This window comes from Lissotriton vulgaris, unplaced genomic scaffold, assembly GCF_964263255.1.
Source record: "Lissotriton vulgaris unplaced genomic scaffold, aLisVul1.2 SCAFFOLD_2398, whole genome shotgun sequence".
In the NCBI taxonomy this organism is placed as follows: Eukaryota; Metazoa; Chordata; class Amphibia; order Caudata; family Salamandridae; genus Lissotriton; species Lissotriton vulgaris.
In genome coordinates, this window is record NW_028255800.1 from 135,760 (window position 1) to 158,662 (window position 22,903).

The following is a 22,903-nucleotide window of genomic DNA, read 5'->3' on the forward strand; positions in this document are numbered from 1 at the left end:
GCCGCTCTCGATGCTTACGGTTGATTATAAGATTTTAAGCAGCATCCTGGCCCTATTGCATAAAGACCAGGCGGGTTTCATCCCCAAGCGTAATACTACGATGAACATCCGTCGGTTGCTCCGCCTGCTGGAGGAGGACCACGACGAGGTCCCCCAACCCATGATCCTCTCAATTGACCTGGAGAAGGCTTTTGACAGCCTAGAGTGGGAATACCTCCGTAGAGTGCTTAGTTGCTTTGGGATGGGGGAGGGGTTCCTGCGCTGGACTGCGGTGCTATATGCCTCGGCGATGGCTAGGGTAAGATCAGGAAACAACAATGGTCCCTGGCAAGGAGACAGGTGAATGAAAATGAATATAGACTCAGTCAGTTCTATATTGGTGAAGACATGCCCAGCCGGGCAGCGGTCCTCAAAGTTTATATTTAGATCAAGGTATGTAAAAAACAATAACACCTTCAACAGTTCACGTACGGGGGGCACAAGCCTGTACCCAACCACACGAATACACAGACAAAGACATACACAAAGGGCTTGCAAGGCAAAATCAACAGTCTCTGCAGAATTCCAATTTTAAACAGAGAATTTCTTGTAGGTACCATTACACAGTATTGTATAGTCAATCATTCCACAAGTATATGGTACACAGTGGGTCGACGACGTTTCGGACCCCCTTACTAGATGATGGGGTCCATCATCAGGACAAGACAATAGTTGCCTTTTAAATTATAAGCCTCTTTAGCCTACAGGAAAAAAGGGGGGGGGGGGAACAAAGGATAGATTAAGTATTTTGCGCATAATATTAGTGACTATGGGCGGTGGTTACTAAGCTAAATCGCTTCTAACCTGGTGGAGACAACGAGTGGGGTTGTGTACATGTCAACAAGCATGTGACAGGCATGTGACTGGGTGAAGAAACATATACTTTTTGTGACTGAGTAAGTGCAGCAGTGTTGGTGAGTAGTACTAAGAATAAACGCAGGGGTGGCCATAAAGTCGAATAAAAAATGGCGCAGTGGTACGAGTGGAATTCACAATTAATGCAGTTACGGCGGTACATTTTACATGGCAGAACATCATATTCAAGTGAAAAAACGGCGCAGTGGTGCGGAGTGATTTACAGAAAGAGAGATGTAGCAATACACATCCAGTATAACCCAAGGGTGGGAATTGTAAGGCTTACCAAAGGGGCATATAGTATGCAAGCTCACATCAGAGCGCGCAGGCGAGTGGGTGAGACAGGACCAGTTTTAGACTTGTTACCCGAATTTTCGGTTTGTCTAAAGGAGGAATGGTAGCGAATGAGACAAGAGACATTCAGTGGTTTAAGCATTTGCGGCCAGTGAATTGGTCAGGCAGCTTACCAGTTAATCAAGAAAAATAGTCCATGGGTCCAAGGGCGGGGGAGAATAATTTCCGTTTCCGCAGTACCTGTATGTATGGTATACGTTTTACGAGCGGAAGTCAGGGAAAGAGAATATCACAGTGCATAACAGTAAAGCCGGGTGGGGCTTACCTTGTCGGCCGGATAATACCGGTGGCGCAGTGTCGCGCTGGGGTCCTGGAACCAGGATAGCCTGCGGGTAAGGGAAGGATTGTCAGCCTGGCAGTGCAAAGCGCAGAGCTCTGGGAGTGAGCAGGGAACGCGACTAAGACTTACCGGGTCAGTCGGCAACACTCGATTTCCTGGTTAGGGGAAGTCATGTGAGCACGGCCATTATAAAGTGCTCGACTATTGGCTAAGCTATGAGCACGGAAATAAAGGAAGGACCATGACCGGGCGGCCATGTTGGGTGGAGCGAGTAGGTGCAGCAGATAGAATAAGACAGCGCTGTTAGGAATAGGTGCAACGCGGTGACATTTGTGAAAAGTCATTACAAATTGTGAAAGTGGCGAAACCAGCAGCAAATAAAATTAAACCTCTCTATACCACAAACCCACTGAGAAAAACACGCTTCTTAGCTATAATAGTTGTCATCCTAGGGCTTTGAAGGATAGTTTACCTTACTCTCAGTTCCTCCGGCTGAGAAGGAACAATTTCCACAAAGAGGACTATTTCCATGAAGCCAGCCTCTTAGCCACCAAATGGAGACAAAGAGGCTATCCTCGCCGCCTCATAAAAAATTCTATGAAGCGGGCCTGGTATTGCTCACGTGAGACCCTCTTGGTAAATAAACCTAAGCCTACTACAAACAAACTCGTTTGTGTCACAACTTTTTCCAGTGTGTCCAACAAAGTCACGAAAACCATTAAAAAAAACTGGCATATTCTAAATTCAGGACAATTGAACTGGGAACGCCCACTTTTTGCTTTTAAAAAAAGCAAAAACATTAAAGATCATTTAGTGAGGGCAGCCTTACCTTCCCCTACCCCACTTAAAAGAACGATCAATGACCATTGGGCAACGACACGCCTCAGGGGCCATGCGAAATGTGGAATGTGTGTGGTATGCGACTTTACTGTTGAAAGTAAGGAATTTGTTTACAAGGAAACTAAAAATGTGTTGAAGACGTTCACAAACTGTAACAGTTGCAATGTTGTATATGCAATTTTTTGCCCATGTAACCTCATTTATGTTGGACAAACTAAGCAAAAATCAAGTTACGGATTTCACAACACCGGAGCAGAATACGTTGTAAGACCCCTAACGCTCCGTTGGTTGAACATTTCACGTCCAAAGAACATTCTGAAAACGATATCCGCTGGACTGTGATAAGCCAAATGACAATACCACCAAGAGGAGGTGACCTGAATCTCCTTCTTAATAAGGAGGAGTTAAAATGGATAATAAGGACAGATAGCTTGAACTCTGGCCTCAACCAACAAGAGGACTGGACTACACTAATCTGAACATGCTCTTCAACTGGAAAGATATATGTGAATGCACCAAAACACTCTGGTCTTCGCAGAAACTTTTAAGTATTACCAATGTACAATGTAGTACCAATGTACTCTAATTTTAATTTTATTTGCTGCTGGTTTCGCCACTTTCACAATTTGTAATCACTTTTCACAAATGTCACCGCGTTGCACCTATTCCTAACAGCGCTGTCTTATTCTATCTGCTGCACCTACTCGCTCCACCCAACATGGCCGCCCGGTCATGGTCCTTCCTTTATTTCCGTGCCCATAGCTTAATAGTCGAGCACTTTATAATGGCCGTGCTCACATGACTTCCTCTAACCAGGAAATCGAGTGTTGCCGACTGACCCGGTAAGTCTTAGTCGCGTTCCCTGCTCACTCCCAGAGCTCTGCGCTTTGCACTGCCAGGCTAACAATCCTTCCCTTACCCGCAGGCTATCCTGGTTCCAGGACCCCAGCGCGACACTGCGCCACCGGTATTATCCGGCCGACAAGGTAAGCCCCACCCGGCTTTACTGTTATGCACTGTGATATTCTCTTTCCCTGACTTCCGCTCGTAAAACGTATACATACAGGTACTGCGGAAATGGAAATTATTCTCCCCCGCCCTTGGACCCATGGACTATTTTTCTTGATTAACTGGTAAGCTGCCTGACCAATTCACTGGCCGCAAATGCTTAAACCACTGAATGTCTCTTGTCTCATTCGCTACCATTCCTCCTTTAGACAAACCGAAAATTCGGGTAACAAGTCTAAAACTGGTCCTGTCTCACCCACTCGCCTGCGCGCTCTGATGTGAGCTTGCATACTATATGCCCCTTTGGTAAGCCTTACAATTCCCACCCTTGGGTTATACTGGATGTGTATTGCTACATCTCTCTTTCTGTAAATCACTCCGCACCACTGCGCCGTTTTTTCACTTGAATATGATGTTCTGCCATGTAAAATGTACCGCCGTAACTGCATTAATTGTGAATTCCACTCGTACCACTGCGCCGTTTTTTATTCGACTTTATGGCCACCCCTGCGTTTATTCTTAGTACTACTCACCAACACTGCTGCACTTACTCAGTCACAAAAAGTATATGTTTCTTCACCCAGTCACATGCCTGTCACATGCTTGTTGACATGTACACAACCCCACTCGTTGTCTCCACCAGGTTAGAAGCGATTTAGCTTAGTAACCACCGCACATAGTCACTATTATTATGGGCAAAATACTTAATGTATCCTTTGTTTTCCCCCCCCTTTTTTCCTGTAGGCTAAAGAGGCTTATAATTTAAAAGGCAACTATTGTCTTGTCCTGATGATGGACCCCATCATCTAGTGAGGGGGTCTGAAACGTCGTCGACCCACTGTGTACCATATACTTGTGGAATGATTGACTATACAATACTGTGTAATGGTACCTACAAGAAATTCTCTGTTTAAAATTGGAATTCTGCAGAGACTGTTGATTTTGCCTTGCAAGCCCTTTGTGTATGTCCTTGTCTGTGTATTCGTGTGGTTGGGTACAGGCTTGTGCCCCCCGTACGTGAACTGTTGAAGGTGTTATTGTTTTTTACATACCTTGATCTAAATATAAACTTTGAGGACCGCTGCCCGGCTGGGCATGTCTTCACCAATATAGAACTGACCGAGTCTATATTCATTTTCATTCACCTGTCTCCTTGCCAGGGACCATTGTTGTTTCCTTATAATTGAGCTCCCGAGGTCCCTCGCTGATACTAATTGGGGTCCCCTTGTTGTTTAAAATAGATAGGGTAAGATCAGGCCCGCTGATTTCCCAACAGTACCCAGTGGAGCGAGGTACGAGGCAGGGCTGCTCACTATCCCCACTGCTCTTTGCGCTCGCGATGGAACCCCTGGCGCTGTCGATTCGCACCGGGGCCTATTATAGAGGATTGCGGACCTTGTCAGGGCGACAGTACATTTCCCTCTATGCTGACGACCTGTTGCTTTTCCTAGAGGATGCTGGAGAGGCCTTGGCTGGTGCAGACACAGTACTCACTGCTTTCGGTGAGATATCGGGCCTCAGGGTGAACTGGGCGAAAACTTGCTTGTTCCCGGTTCGTAGGGGAGAGCCCCAACCAGACACTCCTAGGGCTATCAGATGGGCACCTAGCTGCCTCAAATATCTGGGGGTTTACGTCTATCATGGCCCTGCTGACATCCTAGAGGGCAACATTTCCTGATGCGTCCGGGCACTAAAGGGTAGCATGTCCTTCTGGGCCACCCTGCCGCTATCGGTGGCAGGACGTATAGCACTGCTGAAGATGGTGGCGCTTCCTCGGCTACTCTATTACTTCAGGACGCTTCCGGTCTGGATCCCATCGGCCGTCTTCCGGAACTTGGGCTCACTGCTCGTGGCATTCCTTTGGGGATCGGGCCGCTGCAGAGTTGCGCTTAAGACCCTAATGAGACTTAAAGCGGAGGGGGGGGGGCTAGCAGTACCCGACTTTGAAACATATTTGATTTTGATTTGATTTGATGTGGATTTATATAGCGCGAATTGCTGCCCAGGGGCGTCCAAGCGCTGAGAATGCCAGATCCGACAGAGGGGAAGAGAACACGGGAGAGGGGGGCGGATTAGACTGAATTAAACAGGAAGGTTTTCAGATGTTTGCGGAATGTCGTAAGGTTAGAGTTGGATCTTAGATGCGGTGGAAGGGTGTTCCAGGATCTCGCTGCGTTGTAGGAAAAAGACCTGCCTCCCGCTCTAGATCTCCTTACTCTCGGGGTGACTGCCAAGAAGGACTGATCTGATCTTAGGTTCCTGTTGGGTCTGTAGTGATGGATTAGGTCCTGTGTGATCTTGGGTCCAGAGTTCCAAAAAGACTGGTGGGCTATACATAGGGCCTTGAACAGCACCCTTTGACGCACAGGTAGCCAGTGGAGGGAGACCAACCCGGATCTGACTGACTGCCTACGAGGGATGTCAAGTAGCAGACGTGCAGCACAATTTTGTGCTATCTGCAACCTCCTCAGAGTGGATTCTGGGGCTCCGAGGTAGAGGACGTTATTAAAATCAAGGCGGGATTGAATCAGGCCTTGTATCGCTGCTTGCTTGGCTTCCATAGGAAGAAGGGGGAAGATCTTTTTAAGCATCTTCATGATGCCAAAGCAGGTGGCCGAGAGTTTGGTGGATTGTACATCGAAGGAGAGCGATCTGTCCATCCATATTCCCAGACTTTTAATACTGTTTTTGGGGGTAGGTGGAGGGCCCATGCTGGATGGCCAGAGGGTGGTCGGGAGACTGGAGACCGAGTTGCCGAGGACCATAAGCTCGGTCTTGTCACCGTTTAGTTTCAAGGATGATAGGGACATCCAGGATTTCACCTCCTCTAGACACTCTCTGAGTCCGCTCTGTACAGGTAGGTTGGTCTCCTGTGTAAGGGAGACCACTAGCTGCGTGTCGTCCGCGTAGGAAATGATCTTAATCCCGAACGGACGGACGACATCAGCCAGTGGCCTCATGTACAGATTAAAGAGAGCCGGACTCAGAGAGGATCCCTGGGGGACGCCACAATTCAGGGAAATGCTGGTGGAAACTGAATCACCATCAAACACCCGGAAAGATCTATCCTCCAGGAAAGACCGGAACCAAGACCAGGCTCTGCCCCTGATCCCAGCCTGGGCCATACGGTCCAGCAAGGTGACATGGCTGACCGTATCGAAGGCCGCGCTGAGATCAAGGAGGATCACTGCCACTGATCCTCCTTGATCTAGGATTTTCCTTGCCTCCTCAGTGACCATGAGGAGGGCGGTCTCGGTCCCATGTTTGGGTCTGAAGCCGGTTTGGGTGGGGTCCAGAAGAAGGTGTGTTTCTAGAAAGTTGGTGAGTTGGAGATTTATGTATTTCTCAAGGACCTTGCTCGCCCAGGGGAGCAGGGATATTGGGCGGTAATTGCTCATATCCGTAGGGTCCAGACTGGGCTTTTTCAGCAGGGCCTTCACCATGGCCTGCTTCCAGACTGTGGGGACTATGCCCTTGGAGATGGAGGTATTTAGCACTTCCCTTAGTGTGGGTAGGGTGGTTTGGGCGGCTGTCATTATTATCTCTGGGGGGGCAGGATCGTTGGGGGAACCGGATGTGACTTTGCGTGCTAAGGATTCTAGAAGGGGAAATTCCAGAAGGGGAAAGTGACACAGCGTGGGTGATTGAGAATTACACGCTGGCTCAACAGGGTGTGGAGGCGTAATTGACAGAGGGGAGTTGGTCCGGGGGAAGGCCGAGTAGATGGAACTAATTTTCTGATGGAAGAACTCTGCGACTTTATTGCAGTGGGAAACGGGCTTGTCCACTAATGGACTAGGAGGGGGTTTAGTGAGTAGATTTATAATTTTGAAAATTTCCTTCGGCTTCGATTTGGCAAGGACAATTTTCTCCGAGAAGTAGGCGGTCTGGGCTTCTTTTATCAGGTTTTTGTAGTTCCTAATAGCTTCTCGGTAGTGGGTTTTATCAGCCACTGAGTAGTCAATTCGCCAGCGTCTTTCAAGTTGCCTACAGCACCGTTTTTTCTCTCTCAGTTCCTCCGTGTACCACGGGGCGGTTTTGTGGGGACGTTTAAGCGTGATTTCCTTTTTCGGGAGAGCGATGTCCAGTGATTGGGAAATCCAGTTGTCGTAGGCTAAATTGGCTGAATCAGGGTTCTCCGTGATCATGGGACGGGTCTCTGTGAGTGCGTTGGTCCACCTGTCAATCGCTAGATGGGACCAAGTTCTCCTGAATCTAGTAATGGGGGTATGTTCAGGGGGCTTAGGGATAGTCCAATTGATAGGGATCAGGAAATGATCCGTCCATGGAAGGGGTATGGGGCGGCTGGTGAGGAGATCGATGCAGTTGGTAAAGACTGGGTCTAGCAAATGGCCTTTTACATGTGTGGGCAGGGTAACCCGTTGTGAAAGTAACAGAGCTGCTAGATCGCTTGTTAGAGTTGAAGCAGTAAGGTCGGAGGGTGAATCAAAGTGAAAGTTAAAATCACCTAACAAAATAAAGTTGGGTGAGGAAATGATACGTTCGGATATATTAGTGGGTAAGCTAACGTGGAACTGTCTCGGGGGGCCTGGTGGTCGATAGATCAGGGTGCCTGAAAGGCACTTATTGGGTGACAGTTCCATATGAAAGGAGAGACTTTCACAGTCTAGAATGGTTTCAGAAACCACTCTGCAGTTGAACTGTTCTTTATATATTATGGCTAAGCCACCTCCCCTACCTTTTGGCCGGTCCTGGCGCAGGATTTGAAACCCTGCAGGAAGCGCAGCTATTATGGCTGGATCCGCTTCCAAGGAAAGCCAGGTTTCTGTAAGGAACAGAATATCAGGTGAGTATTCATCTATTAACAACATTATTTCGGCTGAATGTTTGGGAAGGGAGCGGCAGTTCAGCAAAAACATCCGAAAATTGTCAAGTGGTTTGACGGTTATAGTGGGTTTGAGGGGTTGGCGGCACTCTGGACATAGTTGAGGTAGGTTGTCGGCGAAGAATCTGTGACAGCAGTGGTTGTCCTTGGGGGCCCCCAGACTGTGGAGGAAGTGCGCACTGTAGGAGATGCGATGGGTTGGTGGGGGGGCAGGGGTACTGGCCCCCGGCCCGGACTCGGCGCGGACGAGCGCAGACGAGCTTGCCTTATGCGCGCCTTCGGCGCGCCTTCGTCGCGCCCGCTGCGCTCGTCCGCTGCGCTTCCTGTGCATACACATTTATTGGGAGGGTGTAGGGGGCGTGTCCCTCGCTTCCTCGTGGCCGATGGCGGCTGAGGAGGGCACTCCCTCTGAGCGTTGGCTCCGCTCTGGGGAATCAGGAAGTTACAGGTAAAACAATGTTAAAAAGCCTTCAATACGTGCAAAATAGCAATTTTGAGCAGCGTGGTTCCTCTCCCGGCTGTGCCTCAGGAGGGAAATGGCATACAGCTGGCTAGTAGTCAGCGCGCTATATATCCCGAAAGTGGGCGTGGCTACGGGGGGGGCGTGTCCCTCGCTTCCTCGTGGCCGATGGCGGCTGAGGAGGGCACTCCCTCTGAGCGTTGGCTCCGCTCTGGGGAATCAGGAAGTTACAGGTAAAACAATGTTAAAAAGCCTTCAATACGTGCAAAATAGCAATTTTGAGCAGCGTGGTTCCTCTCCCGGCTGTGCCTCAGGAGGGAAATGGCATACAGCTGGCTAGTAGTCAGCGCGCTATATATCCCGAAAGTGGGCGTGGCTACGGGGGGGGCGTGTCCCTCGCTTCCTCGTGGCCGATGGCGGCTGAGGAGGGCACTCCCTCTGAGCGTTGGCTCCGCTCTGGGGAATCAGGAAGTTACAGGTAAAACAATGTTAAAAAGCCTTCAATACGTGCAAAATAGCAATTTTGAGCAGCGTGGTTCCTCTCCCGGCTGTGCCTCAGGAGGGAAATGGCATACAGCTGGCTAGTAGTCAGCGCGCTATATATCCCGAAAGTGGGCGTGGCTACGGGGGGGCGTGTCCCTCGCTTCCTCGTGGCCGATGGCGGCTGAGGAGGGCACTCCCTCTGAGCGTTGGCTCCGCTCTGGGGAATCAGGAAGTTACAGGTAAAACAATGTTAAAAAGCCTTCAATACGTGCAAAATAGCAATTTTGAGCAGCGTGGTTCCTCTCCCGGCTGTGCCTCAGGAGGGAAATGGCATACAGCTGGCTAGTAGTCAGCGCGCTATATATCCCGAAAGTGGGCGTGGCTACGGGGGGGGCGTGTCCCTCGCTTCCTCGTGGCCGATGGCGGCTGAGGAGGGCACTCCCTCTGAGCGTTGGCTCCGCTCTGGGGAATCAGGAAGTTACAGGTAAAACAATGTTAAAAAGCCTTCAATACGTGCAAAATAGCAATTTTGAGCAGCGTGGTTCCTCTCCCGGCTGTGCCTCAGGAGGGAAATGGCATACTACTTGGCCGCCCAACTGCAGACCTACACCCAGGAGATAGCACAGGAGTTTCGAGGCCCAGAGGAGGAGCGGGGGCTGGGCATACCCAGACACGTTCTATCCTATATTGCACTGCAACAGAGGCTGGCTCTGAGGGACCTCACACAGGAGGAACGCACTATTAGATCGTGCTGGAACCGGGTGCAACGCAAGTCGGGAATGAAACACCCCTACGCCCCAGAAATCCCACTTGGGATGCTCACTGCATTACCACATGCTGGCGATTGGTCACAACTACGGGTTTGGGAGGACGCGGGCATACAGATCATAGGTGACCTCTATGAGGACGGAGTGCTGCTGCCTTTCCAGACGCTCCTGGACCGCTTTGACATCCCCCGGGGCGACTTCTTGCTCCATGCGGCGGTCACGAGGGCACTCCAAGCGCACTGGCAGAATGGTTTTGAGGAGCCACAGTTGTCAGCGGCGTGTCAATATGTCATGATGGCGGCGGGAACGATCAAAGCTGTAACGTGCTTGTACTCCAGGATGGTCAACGAGCCGTTACCTCCATTGGACACACTCAGGACCCGGTGGGAAGCAGACATAGGGAGGGACATCCCGGAGACCACGTGGGCCCAGCTGATGTGCCGGGCCTGGAAGAGCACGTGTAACGCTCGGTTCCAATTGGTCCACTTTTACATATTGCCCAGCGCCTACCTGACCCCGGAGAAGATACAAAAATACTTCGCCTCTGACACGGCGGCCTGCCCGAGATGCCGGACGATTGGGGCTGACCTTATGCACATGCTATGGTCCTGCTCCGCTTTGCCCTCATATTGGACGTTGATAGGGGACAGCCTTAACAGGGTTACAGAGCGGTCCCTACAATTTGACATTGCGGTGGGGATCTTGCACTGGTTTCCTCATACCCCCAAAAACAAAGTTACCAGTAAATTTATTGACATGGTGCTACTCCTGGCGAAACGAGAAATAACTCGACACTGGAAGGCACGAGTTGGTCCAACGGGCACTAAATGGCGCAATGAATTTCTTAAATGGGCTGAGGGAGAGAGCACCCTGTGGTATCAGCTAGCGAGGCGGCAGCAGAATGAGAAGGAGCTAGAATCAGCACAGGCGTGGGAGACATTGGTGTAGGCCCTGCGCGATCACAACACACCCAGTGACACCGATAGTGATGCCGATGGGCAGCCTACGTCTCCGTAGTGCGATATAGGCACGGTATTCTCATCAGGATGCGTAATGTCTCCTACCACACGCTCTTTGCATATCTACCAGGACAGCGATGGCGGGGGTGGGAGGGGGGAGGGGGACAGAGGGAGAAGGGAGCATCATAAGCTTCCTAATGCACTGTTTGATTATTGCACTAGATGATTGGACATTAGACTTCTGGGAGTGTTTTTTTAGTTGGAAAGGGGGGGGGGGGGGGTTTCTTTTAGAAAAGCAGAAGTGAAACTTTAATTTATAAATGGTCATAGTTAGAAGGCCGCTGGACCCGCATACATCGTTTCAGCATAAATTGCCGCCCGACCTCCAGGTTGTGGGCTAAATGGCCGTGTATTAATGTTACTTCACCGTTGGTGTTACCATCACTGATTTCCTTATCGCTGACCAATGTGTAACTATAACTAATTCCTGCAATAAAAATATATTTACCAAAAAAAAAAAATGAGAGTAATTGTCCTTCCTACGTTTAGCCGCAAAATGTATTTTCTTTACCCATGAAACTATTTCATTTTTTTATGGCTGATCTGATAATCTTCAACTACCGTTCACAGACATTCACTCCAGCTGTGATTTAGGATAGAGCGAAATTAGCAGTGCCTGGCAGCAAGCGGGAACTATGAAAAAAGTGTAAATGTATATAGTGAGATTACATTGTCAGTGAACAATGCTACACCAAACCTAGTGTGCAAAGCAGTAATAATGACTCAATAAAAGTCATGTGATACCTTCTGTTATACAACTAGTCATGCACATACTAAAAATAACAGTTCATTTCATGTTATTACAAGAATATCTCATAATCTCACCTTGTCTACACCAGCACTGAGAATGAAGTTTCCTTTTTTATTCCATTTCAATGCAAATATAGGGCCTTTATGTTGTCCTAAAGTGCTGGCGAGGTTGCCTAAGACGTTGGAGGAACATGTTAAGAACCAAAGACTCTGAAATCACAATGCTGAAATTACAAGCTTTTGAAGGATTTATATAAAGCCTTTATTGAAGAATCATCAAATTAAGGCAAGCAATCAGAGGAAAGCTACAATGCTCAAACATGCAGTAAATTTCGACTAAACAAAGACTCAATCAAGCACACTGGAAGAATATAAGCAAACAATATGTGAGAATACCAATGTGAAAAACGTTTCTTAATTAAAACAAGCATCCCCAAAGAATATCTGCATCAACACAATGTAAATAAACCCTCCCGGTAAGAACTAATTTAAAAAGGGCTAAAAAAGTGAACTGGAACTGAATATAGCCTTCCCGCCAAAACACTACCCATGTAAATGAGGTACTGGCTGTACTCCTTAGTTTCCACATTGTATGATAGAAGGACTAGACTAAATAAACCTATAGTGCAGGGGTACGGTATGAGTAAATATATTTGCACGGTTAATTGAGACAAAATAACTCAAACTTTAGGTAAAGATCTTGCTCTTATTTTGCATCATGTTTTAAAACTTTAGGCAGAAGGCTTGGTACCACTACTGCAGAAGTGGAGTCCGTATGTATGTGTTAGTATTTGTAGAGCACAAACACAATGGAGCGCTGAAAAGTGAGATTGCACTGAGGGGGTACATGAAGCCCCACTGCACTTAAGAAGAAAGAAGTAGAAGTATGCCTCACCTCAAAATCCAAAGGTCAAGATTTTAAAACGGGGATGTAAGTCTGATAAAGGTAAACTTAGCAGAGATCCTACATCTACATTGTGATAGTTTCATGACAGCAATACACATTTGGTTGCCCAGAAACCATTTGAAAAACTTCTTTGCTTGCAGTCAGAGGACCTTGCACAACATTCCTTCACCGCTTTATAATTGTTTATATAGCATTTATGATTATTCAAATGCAACACCGCTCTGTCTCTTGGTGGCAGTGTGCAAAAGAGAATCCTGTCCTAGTGTAGAGATTAGGTTTCAACAGCGATTTCTGTTCTAACAGCACCTTTGCTTACTTGCCATTGAGGTAAGAGTTTAAAACAAAGAGGAGTTTGAGGAAAGTCCAAGTCACACCTTCTCCTAAAGCCTGGACCGACCTCCCACAACACATCAGAATCACCTCCTCTCTTCTCAACTTTGGCAAGCAGCCGAAGGCCTGAATTTTTTAATAAGCCCCCAGGGCTGGCCTCTTACACCTGCTAAAGCGGACCTGGATATCCTCATGAGTGAGTAGCGTGCCATAAAAGCATATTCCATTGTTGTTTGGTTACATAACTCAAAAGTGAGGCCTCTGCTTGCTAGTAACAACTGAGAGAAGAGTCAACTACAAGACTCCACTTTTCCAGAGTCCAACAAATCTCATTTGTAGAGCACATATTCACCTGAGGTGTCATGTAGCTTCCACCAATCAGTAGGAACTGCACATCTGCAGACAACAAACTTAAGATGGTGCCAGACTGTTTCCATGCACCCCCTTAGGTTATGTTGCCCCTTGGACCAGCTAGCTCGCAGTGCCATTGTTCGTCCCCATAAACCTGAACAGGGAGCAAACAGTTCTGGCAACCACAGAACAGGACAACTCTTTTCCCTCAGGAACCGTGGTAACAGACTTCAAACTTTTGCTCAGTCCCTCATGCTTTCTTTCGTTCAGAGAAATATACATAGAATACACAGAGGTAGTTTAAATATTTATTGAACCGTTGTGATTCTTGTATGGAATATAAGGGCTGTGATAATTAATAGACAGAAGCAGATAAACGTTATTAAGAGTGTCAACACAGAGAATAAAACAAAGTTCCACCATCTTGTTGAGACAGGTTATATATGCAGGGCTCGAAAGATTCATGCGCCCATTCGCTATGACGCATCAGATTTAATCAGGGCGAGCTATTTTTAGGGCCTACTCACTCGTTCTGGCGACCTGACAACAGGTGTTCTGCTTGCTGACAAAGTAAATGAGCAATACAGATGTCTTTAAATCTCATCTTGTCCAGCAGGTCTGGATGCCTCCGCATGCTTCGGAGCAAAGACCTTTGCTTACAGGGGTCCCGCAGGGGTCCACACTTAGCCCCTTACTGTTCAATGTGTACATTACACCTTTGGTATACCTAGCTGAACAGTTCGGGGCTAAAATTTTAGGGTATGCTGATGACACCCAATTGTTGTTTACCTGGCCAGACGACAATCTGGACACATCTACAGTTCACCTGTGTCTGTCCTCAGTATTTCGCTGGTTAACACAGGCCCAGCTGAAGTGCAATGAGGACAAGTCCGAGGTGCTCTTTTACGGCTCCTTCCCCCCCTCATTTAAGAGCACACTCTGGCCCTCCAACATTCCTTGCCCAACAGAGATGGGGAGACCTGCAAAAAATCTGGGCATTTGGTTTACGGAGGATCTCAGATTTGAGCACCACATCAAAAAACTCACCGGCACCTGCTTTGCTACTCTGAAAATGCTCCGTAAATTTTTCCCCCTGCTCCCCAGGGAGGCCAGAGAGTCGGTTGCCAGAGCGCTCATACTGGCTCGCCTCGATTACGCGAATGCACTGTTTAGTGGCATTCCGGCATACCTGGTCAAACGCCTCCAAATTATTCAGAATGCGGCTGTACGCCTATTATTTAACATCCCCAGGTGGAAGAGCGTCCGCACGGAGTTGCGCTCGCTTCACTGGCTTCCCGTAGCACAACGTATTCGGTTTAAATCTTTGGTGCTGGCGTTTCGTGCAATTCATGACCAAGGCCCCTCGTACTTGAAAAGAAGATTCACAAGGTACATTCCGGCACGCACCTTGAGATCTGCCTCTCTGTTTAAATTGTCTCTTCCCCGTTTTAAACGTGCCAGACTGGGCGGTCAGTCACTGTCGGTTGTGGTGGCTCGGGCCTGGAATGCCCTCCCTTTCCATCTACGCTCCATGCCGACAGTGACTGCTTTTAAAAAACATCTGAAAACTCACCTATTCACGAGTGCAGGCTAGGAGGATTCTTCGCTGTCTTGTTATCTGCCGTTCTGACCCTTTCCCCGCGCCAGGATACTCACCAGTAACAGAGCACGCTACAAAACGGTTTATAACATAACATAACATTTGCATAGCTTTAAGAGACCGAGGTCAAAAGTCAGTTTGTCTTTCTACATTTAATTTTCTCTCTGTGACGAAAGTTAGAGGATTTTGTAAAGTGAACTGTGTGACAATTGTGCTGTACAAAGCATGAGAAAGGAAAGGCTATAAGATTTTAGACTTTTTCACAACACTGAAATAGTTATTAAGTGCACTATTCAAATATTAAAAATAAATTTCATTAGATATGGAGACATTTTCGAATTCTATGGGGGGAAAAAGATTTTTATAGGATCAAAACCAATTACAACACTAATTGGCGATGTGCAAATGTAAAATATTTTTGCTGAAAACTACTTTGCAAACATTGTTTATGTGCTGTATAGTTTAATCAGTAAAACTACATGTTAGTTGGAAAGTTTCTTTGACCATTTCAAAGTAAAATGTGCTATCTGTAAATGACAGCGCACTACCAGATCATGCTTTAGTAATATATTTATGAAAAGTGAGTTTTTAAACATGATCTGGTAAATATTCCTGCTCCTACCTAGATGACAATACTATTAGAGGACTAAGAGGCAAGACAGGGATCATGTGTACCCTATATGTGGACTTGATACTTACACATGGAGCAAACGTTTAGATTAGAAAAAAAATAGTTTTTTGTAGAGCAAAAATAGTGAACTTGCATATTTGAAGATACTTGAGGGAGGTAGGAACCACAGGGAATGCCCTTAAATGGGTCCATTCCTTTCTTGCGGACAGAACCTTCGCCGTGTTTGAGGATGAAGCAACCTCTTTACAGATCTCCCTGCAATATGGCGTTCCCCCGGGGTCCTCTTTGAGCCCTATCATGTTCAACGTCTATATGAGGCCTCTGGCTGACGTGGTTCTCCCCTGGGGAGTTCAGTTGGTCACCTACGCCGACGACACGCAGCTGGTTGTTTCCCTTTCACGCGCTGACGTAGTTGAGACAGAGTTAAATAATCTTTCCCCCTGTCTCACTAAGGTTCTTGCATGGATGGATTCCTCCTTCCTTAGTGGAGAGGTGTGGCTCACTGGTTAGAGGCGGCAGACCCGAGTGCAGAGAACGGCCCGGGACCAGGGTTCGATTCCCGACGCGGCAGGGTCTTGGACCAGGATCAGCGGACTGATAATTCTCGCATTGGTGCCTACTCCGACCAGGGAGCACACTCGGCAACTCTGGGCATTAGCTTGCCTCATCTCCACAACTGCCCCACACAAACGCCGGGGATGCCTGGTTTCACCTTGGAGACCCCCAGGAGGGACTATCTCACAGGGAAAGCCAGGACGGGTTCCCCAGCGGTCTATAGCGCTACGAGGCCTCCGGGTAGCAGTGCGCTTTACAAGACACAACAATTTACAATTTACAATAAAGCTGAATGGGTCAAAGACTAAAATTATGATGCTAGGGTAAAAGGCCCCCATTAATCTGGATCCTTGGTGGCTGGAGTGTCTGGGCTCTCCTCCTCCCCTAAAAACCAAATTAAGAGCTTAGGTGTCTGGTTGGACCCTAGTTTGGGTTTCCAAGTACAGGCACGCAAGGTGGCAGCAACATGCTATGGTCTGCTTAGATCTTTAAGGAAGGTTCTGGCACTACTTCCCCCAAAGGCTAAAGGCTAGACGCCTCCTTGTCCAGACACTCATTTTATCTCGTTTGGATTACGCAAATGCGGTTTATTTGGGTGCACCAGTAGGCACTATTAAAATCTTACAGTCTGTCCAGAATTGTGCGGCCCGACTACTTCTGGATGTCCCTAAATGTAGTTCTGATAAGGCAGCAATGCAAGCTTTCCATTGGCTGCCGGTGCAGGAGAGGGTTCGGTTCAAGGCCATGTGCATGGTTCACAAGTCAACCGTTGACAATGACCCGGCCCTTCGTCGCCCCATGTTTGTTCACCATCAAATCCCCTGAACTCTCAGATCTAACCACACAAACCTTCTGATAGTTCCTAGGATCAAGCAGACGCGTATGGGTGGCCGACGCTTCTCATTCCACGCAGCCAAGTTTTGGAATCAGCTTCCAGACTGTATCCGGGTGGAATCCAACCATCTTGCATTTAGGAAACTGCTGAAGACCATCCTTTTTCAGTGAGCGGTGTTTTCGTGCTCGGTCCAAAGCACTGGGATGCCCCCGCGTAGCCAAGCCCTATACAAGCACGTAATCATTTATTCATTAATTCTCTCTGATGTGATAATGAAGAAAAAGGCGGCTCCATAAAACAAATTATTTGCCTAGGAGAACAGTTTGAGAACAGTTTACGGGTCAAATGTATTACAGGTAGGTCAAGTAGATTATTCAAGTTACTAGACCTGCAGGTCTAGTAACATTTGTATGGTTTTTCGAGCCCCAATACGCATACATACTAAAGATTATAACTATCTAGCGTACCCTTACGTATCTAGGGTTTGAATGTATGGTCTGCCAAGAAAACCCCATTCTGGATGACCTCACCCCTTTACCTGGTGGGTAAAAGTGTATGGCCCCCATCTTGGTCAAGAACTGAACACTGCTCACAGAGATGTCCGTCAGCTTCTAGGTGAAAATTTCAGCATGCAGGGACTCCTTGAGATCCGCAGAAGTGTCTCCTGATTATATTAGGAGCAAAAGGCTATTATCTAAAATGGCATCCTTGGATTGGGCAGAGATTGTCATCAGGCAACCATTGGTTGCCTGATGCCACTGTGTCACCATATGGATGTATTAATAAACAAATCTAATGCTCGAGAGGCCTTGTACTAATATCAAGGCAGTGTGATAGTATTTAACGTGAAGTGTTCTGTGCCAGCAATGTCGATGTCTGTGCGAAACCAGTCTAAGCGTCATGAATGCCAAATTCGTGTCAAACGTTAATGTGGCAAAGAGAAGACAACTTTAGGAGAAGTATTTGTGTACATGCAAGAATTATACTAATTCCGATTAGGTCTAACTTGGGCACATGACAAAGGAGTTCCTTAGTGCTACTGACAGCCCGTACTAGACAGCTAGCACTCATTTTATTAACAGTGGAAGGATGAAAACCAGAGTGGAGTCATCAGGATTTGGACCAGTGACCACATAGATCATTGGTGTCGATGCATTCGTTTAACGAACTACCAGACCCAGGAGGCTCCCACCTTCCTGTCTAACTACCCCACGCAGTATTCAAGAAGAGAGCCATCTTAGAACCTGGTGCAAACAGATCCACGTGTCTTCACCAGAAGTTCGGCCCTCAGGCCCCAACTCATTCTGCACTCTTCTCTGCCTGACATTTTCACATGCACGATAATCTCTGGCATATTTATAACGGTTTGCCCATCACCTTTATACTAATGTCACCCAATCTTATTTTATTTCCTACTTCTATGGCCCCGTTTTTACTCACATATCAAGGAAACCGCAATCAGTCAATGGAGGGATTTTTGACTATTCAAGCTGAACTCCTTTAAAAACTATGGTTCTATACTTTCCCTCCAACAGCACAATTGCCTAACTCCCTCCACTTTTCAATTGGCTTTCTGAAAAATTGCTTACCAACACAGCAACTGGAGCACTTTTCAAATTACTGATCTTATGGAAGATAAAACATGCCATTTTAACACATTTACCTGCAACTATCAGTTTGCATCTTTTGGTGCTGAAGATTCACATGCATCGCAAATTCATAATAGTGTAGGCCTGAACATTGTAAATTATATTTTTTCAAGTAAACCGTACGGTTTCAGAGTGAGTTGTTATCCCTCCCGGAAATGTACAATGCACCATGGCAAAGAGTGCCTCTTACTTTTTGTTTTAACCCCAAATCAGTAAGTGAAATTAGGTGGCGTGAAGACAAGCAAAAAAGTAAATGTCTACAGGTAAATTGAGAAGGATTCCGTAGTATATAGAATATCCAATACAAAAGTTGCATCCAAGGAGGCGGGAGGATGCACACAAATCTACTGTATCATAAGCTACAAACGGATAGTTTCAAATAAGTAACATTTTCAGTTTGTTGGCTGTGCAGCTGTATATCAAATGTATAGACTGAAATGTTGTGCTCTCTCTCTAAAACAGTGGCTTGCAGCAGATGAAGCAGATGTCCGGAACAATGTTTTAAGTACTGCTTGCTTGACTTGTGCCTCTTTTTGGGCAAAGAGTTGTGAATGTGTGCCGTGTTGACCATATTAGCTGCCTTACAAATGTCCGTGAGCGGCATACAGCCAAGAAAGTCAGAAGTCTTTGAGTGACTATATTCTCAAAGTGCAGTGTAAAGAGTATGTTTCACTTTAGTGTTAATATTCTTGAATACACTTTACTGTTCATCTGGCGAGGCTTGAATTAGAGACTTAGGTAAGAAACGATTCGTTTTGCAGCGTGAATCTTTCTGGATTCACTATGCTGTGCATAGACTTTGTAGCGGTTTCTCATGTTTGTGCGGCTGGGTGGAAGATGAGCGTTGGTTATTAAATATGTGTTGAAGCACCGTTTGTCAGACTTGTGCTTCCTTGTTTATCTGTATATCCACACAGTAGTGCTTCGTGAACGTGTGCACAGAAGCCCATGTTGCCGCCAGGCATATGTCCTGAATTGGTGTGTTAGCTAGGAAAGCTATTGTAGCTCCTTTTTTCCTGGTAGAGTGGGCATGTGTCCCCTCTGTTAGTTCCTGCCCCACCTGCTTATGGCAGAACTGTATTGTCTGGGCGATCCATCGCGCAATTGTTCCTTTAGTTACTGGTTTCCTCATGAAACTGTTCGCGAAGGACACAAAGAACTGCTTTGTTTTCCTGTGTTCCTTCGTTGTCTTAATGTAGTGCATGACTGCCCTTCTGGCGTCCAGAGTGTGCAGTGCCCTTTCAGCTCTTGTTGCCGGTTTTAGGAAGAAACTCGGCGACCAAGATCCACTGTACTATTGGGGACACTTTGCCACCAGACCTTTTGACCTCATTCTATCCGTGCCTCCATTGTAACTCTGGAAGGAAAATCGATAAATTAGAGACTCGTTGCCCTCTCCTGAAAGTGCCTGCTCAGCCCACCCCGGCTAGTAAAAACTTGATTCTCAAGGCGGGACTGATTAATTGTCGCTCCTTGGTTAAACATTCTTTAGACATAGCCCAGACCCTGATGGACAACAAGTGGGATCTTCTCTTCCTGACGGAAACCTGGCTCTGGGAGGAATCTAATCCAGCCCTGTGTCTGGCAATTCCCCCTGATTATAATATTTTATGCACCAACAGACAGAGGCACAATCATGGTGGAGGTGTCGCTATTGTCTATAGGGCTCAATAGACTACCTCTGCCTTCCCTTTTACCCAAATTGAATCCATAGAAGCATTACCATTTTGTATCAAACTGGCTTCTAATATCACATTCTCTGGTTTGTTAGTATGCAGCCCTCCAAAATCTAAGACATCCTTTCTCACCGGTCCTTCTGGACTTTGTGCTCCAGGCCAGCTCCCGCTATGCGAACTTCACCTTGCTCGTGATTTTAAAATTCATGCGGAGAATGATTCTGACCCGATTAGCTCTAATTTTCTTTCTACCCTAACAGATGGCGGATTAATTCAACTGATCTCCTGCCCTACTCATAAGGCCGGTCGTACACTTGACCTCATCTGTTCCAACGTGATGGATATTTCTATTAACGATCCTTACCCAGTGATTTGGTCAAACCATTTTTGTATTCCCTTTTCCATTCCTTTAAATCACCAGGACAGACCCATGTTACCGGTCAAGACGGTTGGCCGTAACTGGACTAAGATCTCTCTGGACAGTATAGCTACTCATCTCTCCACTACTGCCCCTATGGATGGCCAGGATTTGGACACCAGACTTATTAATTTTAATAGCTGTAAATCTTCCACCATTGATTTCATCGCCCCCACTAGGCCTATAAAAACTTTTCGCGCTGCCCCCTCCTCTCCCTGCTACTCAGATGAACTCCGTAAGAATAAATCCGCGTTCAAATTGTTGGAGCGTCAACGGAGACTCTCTTACTCCCCTGACAGCAAACTCAAATATAAAAAAGCTTTTAAAGACTATCGGAAGAAAATAATTGATCACAAAAGAAATTATTTAGAGGAGATAATAAATAAAGCACAAGGCTCCACAAGAGCAATTTTTAATACAGTTAGAGCTTTTACTGACCCCATGGCCCTCAAACGCCAATCCCCGGTATCACAATCCCTTTGCACACGCCTCTCTGATTACTTTGAAGAAAAAATTGCAACCATCTATGACTCTTTTTCTCGTAAGAACCATCTAGGCACCACTGAAAAACCGGTTGCCCGATTCCACACCGGTGTTTTCGGACTTTGATGAGATCACCCTTGACAGTTCTCTGGGAGAACTTCAAAAGTTTATATCCGGCTCACCAGCCGATCCATGGCCGGCCAGGCAATACAAAGCTCTGGCCCCGCTTCTTAATCCTACGCTAAACGGCATATGGAACGACTCTCTCAAGACTGGTATCTTTCCCGATTCCTGGAAACATGCCAAACTGGTTCCTATTCTAAAGAAAGCCAGTGCAGACCCAGATGAACCCGCCAATTACAGGCCCATCTCCTTGCTGCCCCCCCTGCCAAGGTCCTTGAAAAGCTGGTACATCAGCAACTAGCAGGCTTTTTTGAAACCCATGACCTTCTACACGACTCGCAATATGGGTTCAGACCAGGCCACAGCACAGAGTCCGCCTTGATAGAGATGGATGAGACTGTGCGATGGAGGCTGGACGGGGGCTCGAGGGCGGTGTTGGTGCGGCTTGCAGCATTCAACACCGTCTCTCACCCTGTCCTGCTCGATCGTCTCGGTCTGAAGGCATTCAAGGCAAGGTACTGGACTGGCTGTCCTCTTTCCTTTCCAATCTGATTCGGGCAGTTTTCACCCCCCTCTTCACCTCTGACAGTCGACCGCTTAAGTGGGGAGTCCCTCAGGGCTCTTCAATGAGTCCCCTTTTATTTAATGTTTATTTTCCCCCCCCTGGCTGAGCTTATATCTCAGTCAGGAATCAAGGCAACTTCTTATGCTGATGATATTCAGCTTTTATTTTCTTACGAAACTCCCACCCATACTACATTCGATCCATTAAAAAACTGCTTCCGGAAGATCGCCCGTTGGATGGACTTCAATTTCCTGCGATTAAATGCAGAGGTCCTCTTTTTCCACCAACCCTCCCCGCTGGATTCGAACCTCTGGTGGCCTCTTGACTTGAGTCTCCCCCCTTCCCCCAAGGACTCAGTAAAAAACCTAGGGGTCAGATGGGACTCATGTCTCTCGTTCCACAACCAGGTACAGATGGTATCTGCTGCTTGTTTTTCAAAAATCCGGATGGTTAAGAAATTCATTAATTTCGTCCCTAGTAACACCAGGAAAACCATTGTACAGGCACTAATAACCTCACACTTAGACTACGCCAACGGCCTGTACCTAGGGCTCGCTTCCGGGTTGTGCTATCGACTTCAGACAGTCCAGAATGCGGCAGTCCGACTGGTTTGTGGCATCTCTCTCCGAGAACACATTTCACCACATTGACGCAGTCTACATTGGTTCCCTATCCAAAAGAGGGCAGGATTCAAAGCCCTTACTTTGGCACATCGTGCTATCAAGGGAAAAGGATCTGCCTATCTTTCTTCTTGTCTCCGCCCTTATAGAAACGCTAGACATCTCCGGTCCAGCTCAAAACACCTGTTGTCAACCCCCAGATTTACAAAAGCCCGTTCCGGAGGAAAAACTTTCCAGGTTTGTGCCTCATCCCAATGGAATAAACTCCCGTTTTCCATCCGGATGATTCAGGAGGAGATGCCTTTTCGGAAAGCGCTGAAAACCTTCCTCTTTTGTTAAAATCACTGATGTAAGACACAGCAAACCTGCAGAAGCGCCGAGAGACCCCGTTGGGGTAGCCGCGCGCTATACAAAACACACTAAATAAATAAATAAATCTGTATAGTTTGATTCAAGTGG

At 47.1% G+C, this 22,903-nt stretch overlaps 1 protein-coding gene across 2 annotated transcripts in view; it reads right to left on the reverse strand.

Moving 5' to 3' along the window:
- Positions 1–22,903, reverse strand: part of LOC147658892 (F-box-like/WD repeat-containing protein TBL1XR1) — a 294,359-nt gene that overhangs the window by 96,162 nt on the left and 175,294 nt on the right. For both annotated transcript variants that reach the window (XM_086952052.1, XM_086952053.1), the window contains exon 10: positions 11,777–11,874. In XM_086952052.1, coding sequence (XP_086808178.1) covers positions 11,777–11,874 — 98 coding nt within the window. The remainder of the gene's footprint in view (positions 1–11,776; positions 11,875–22,903) is intronic.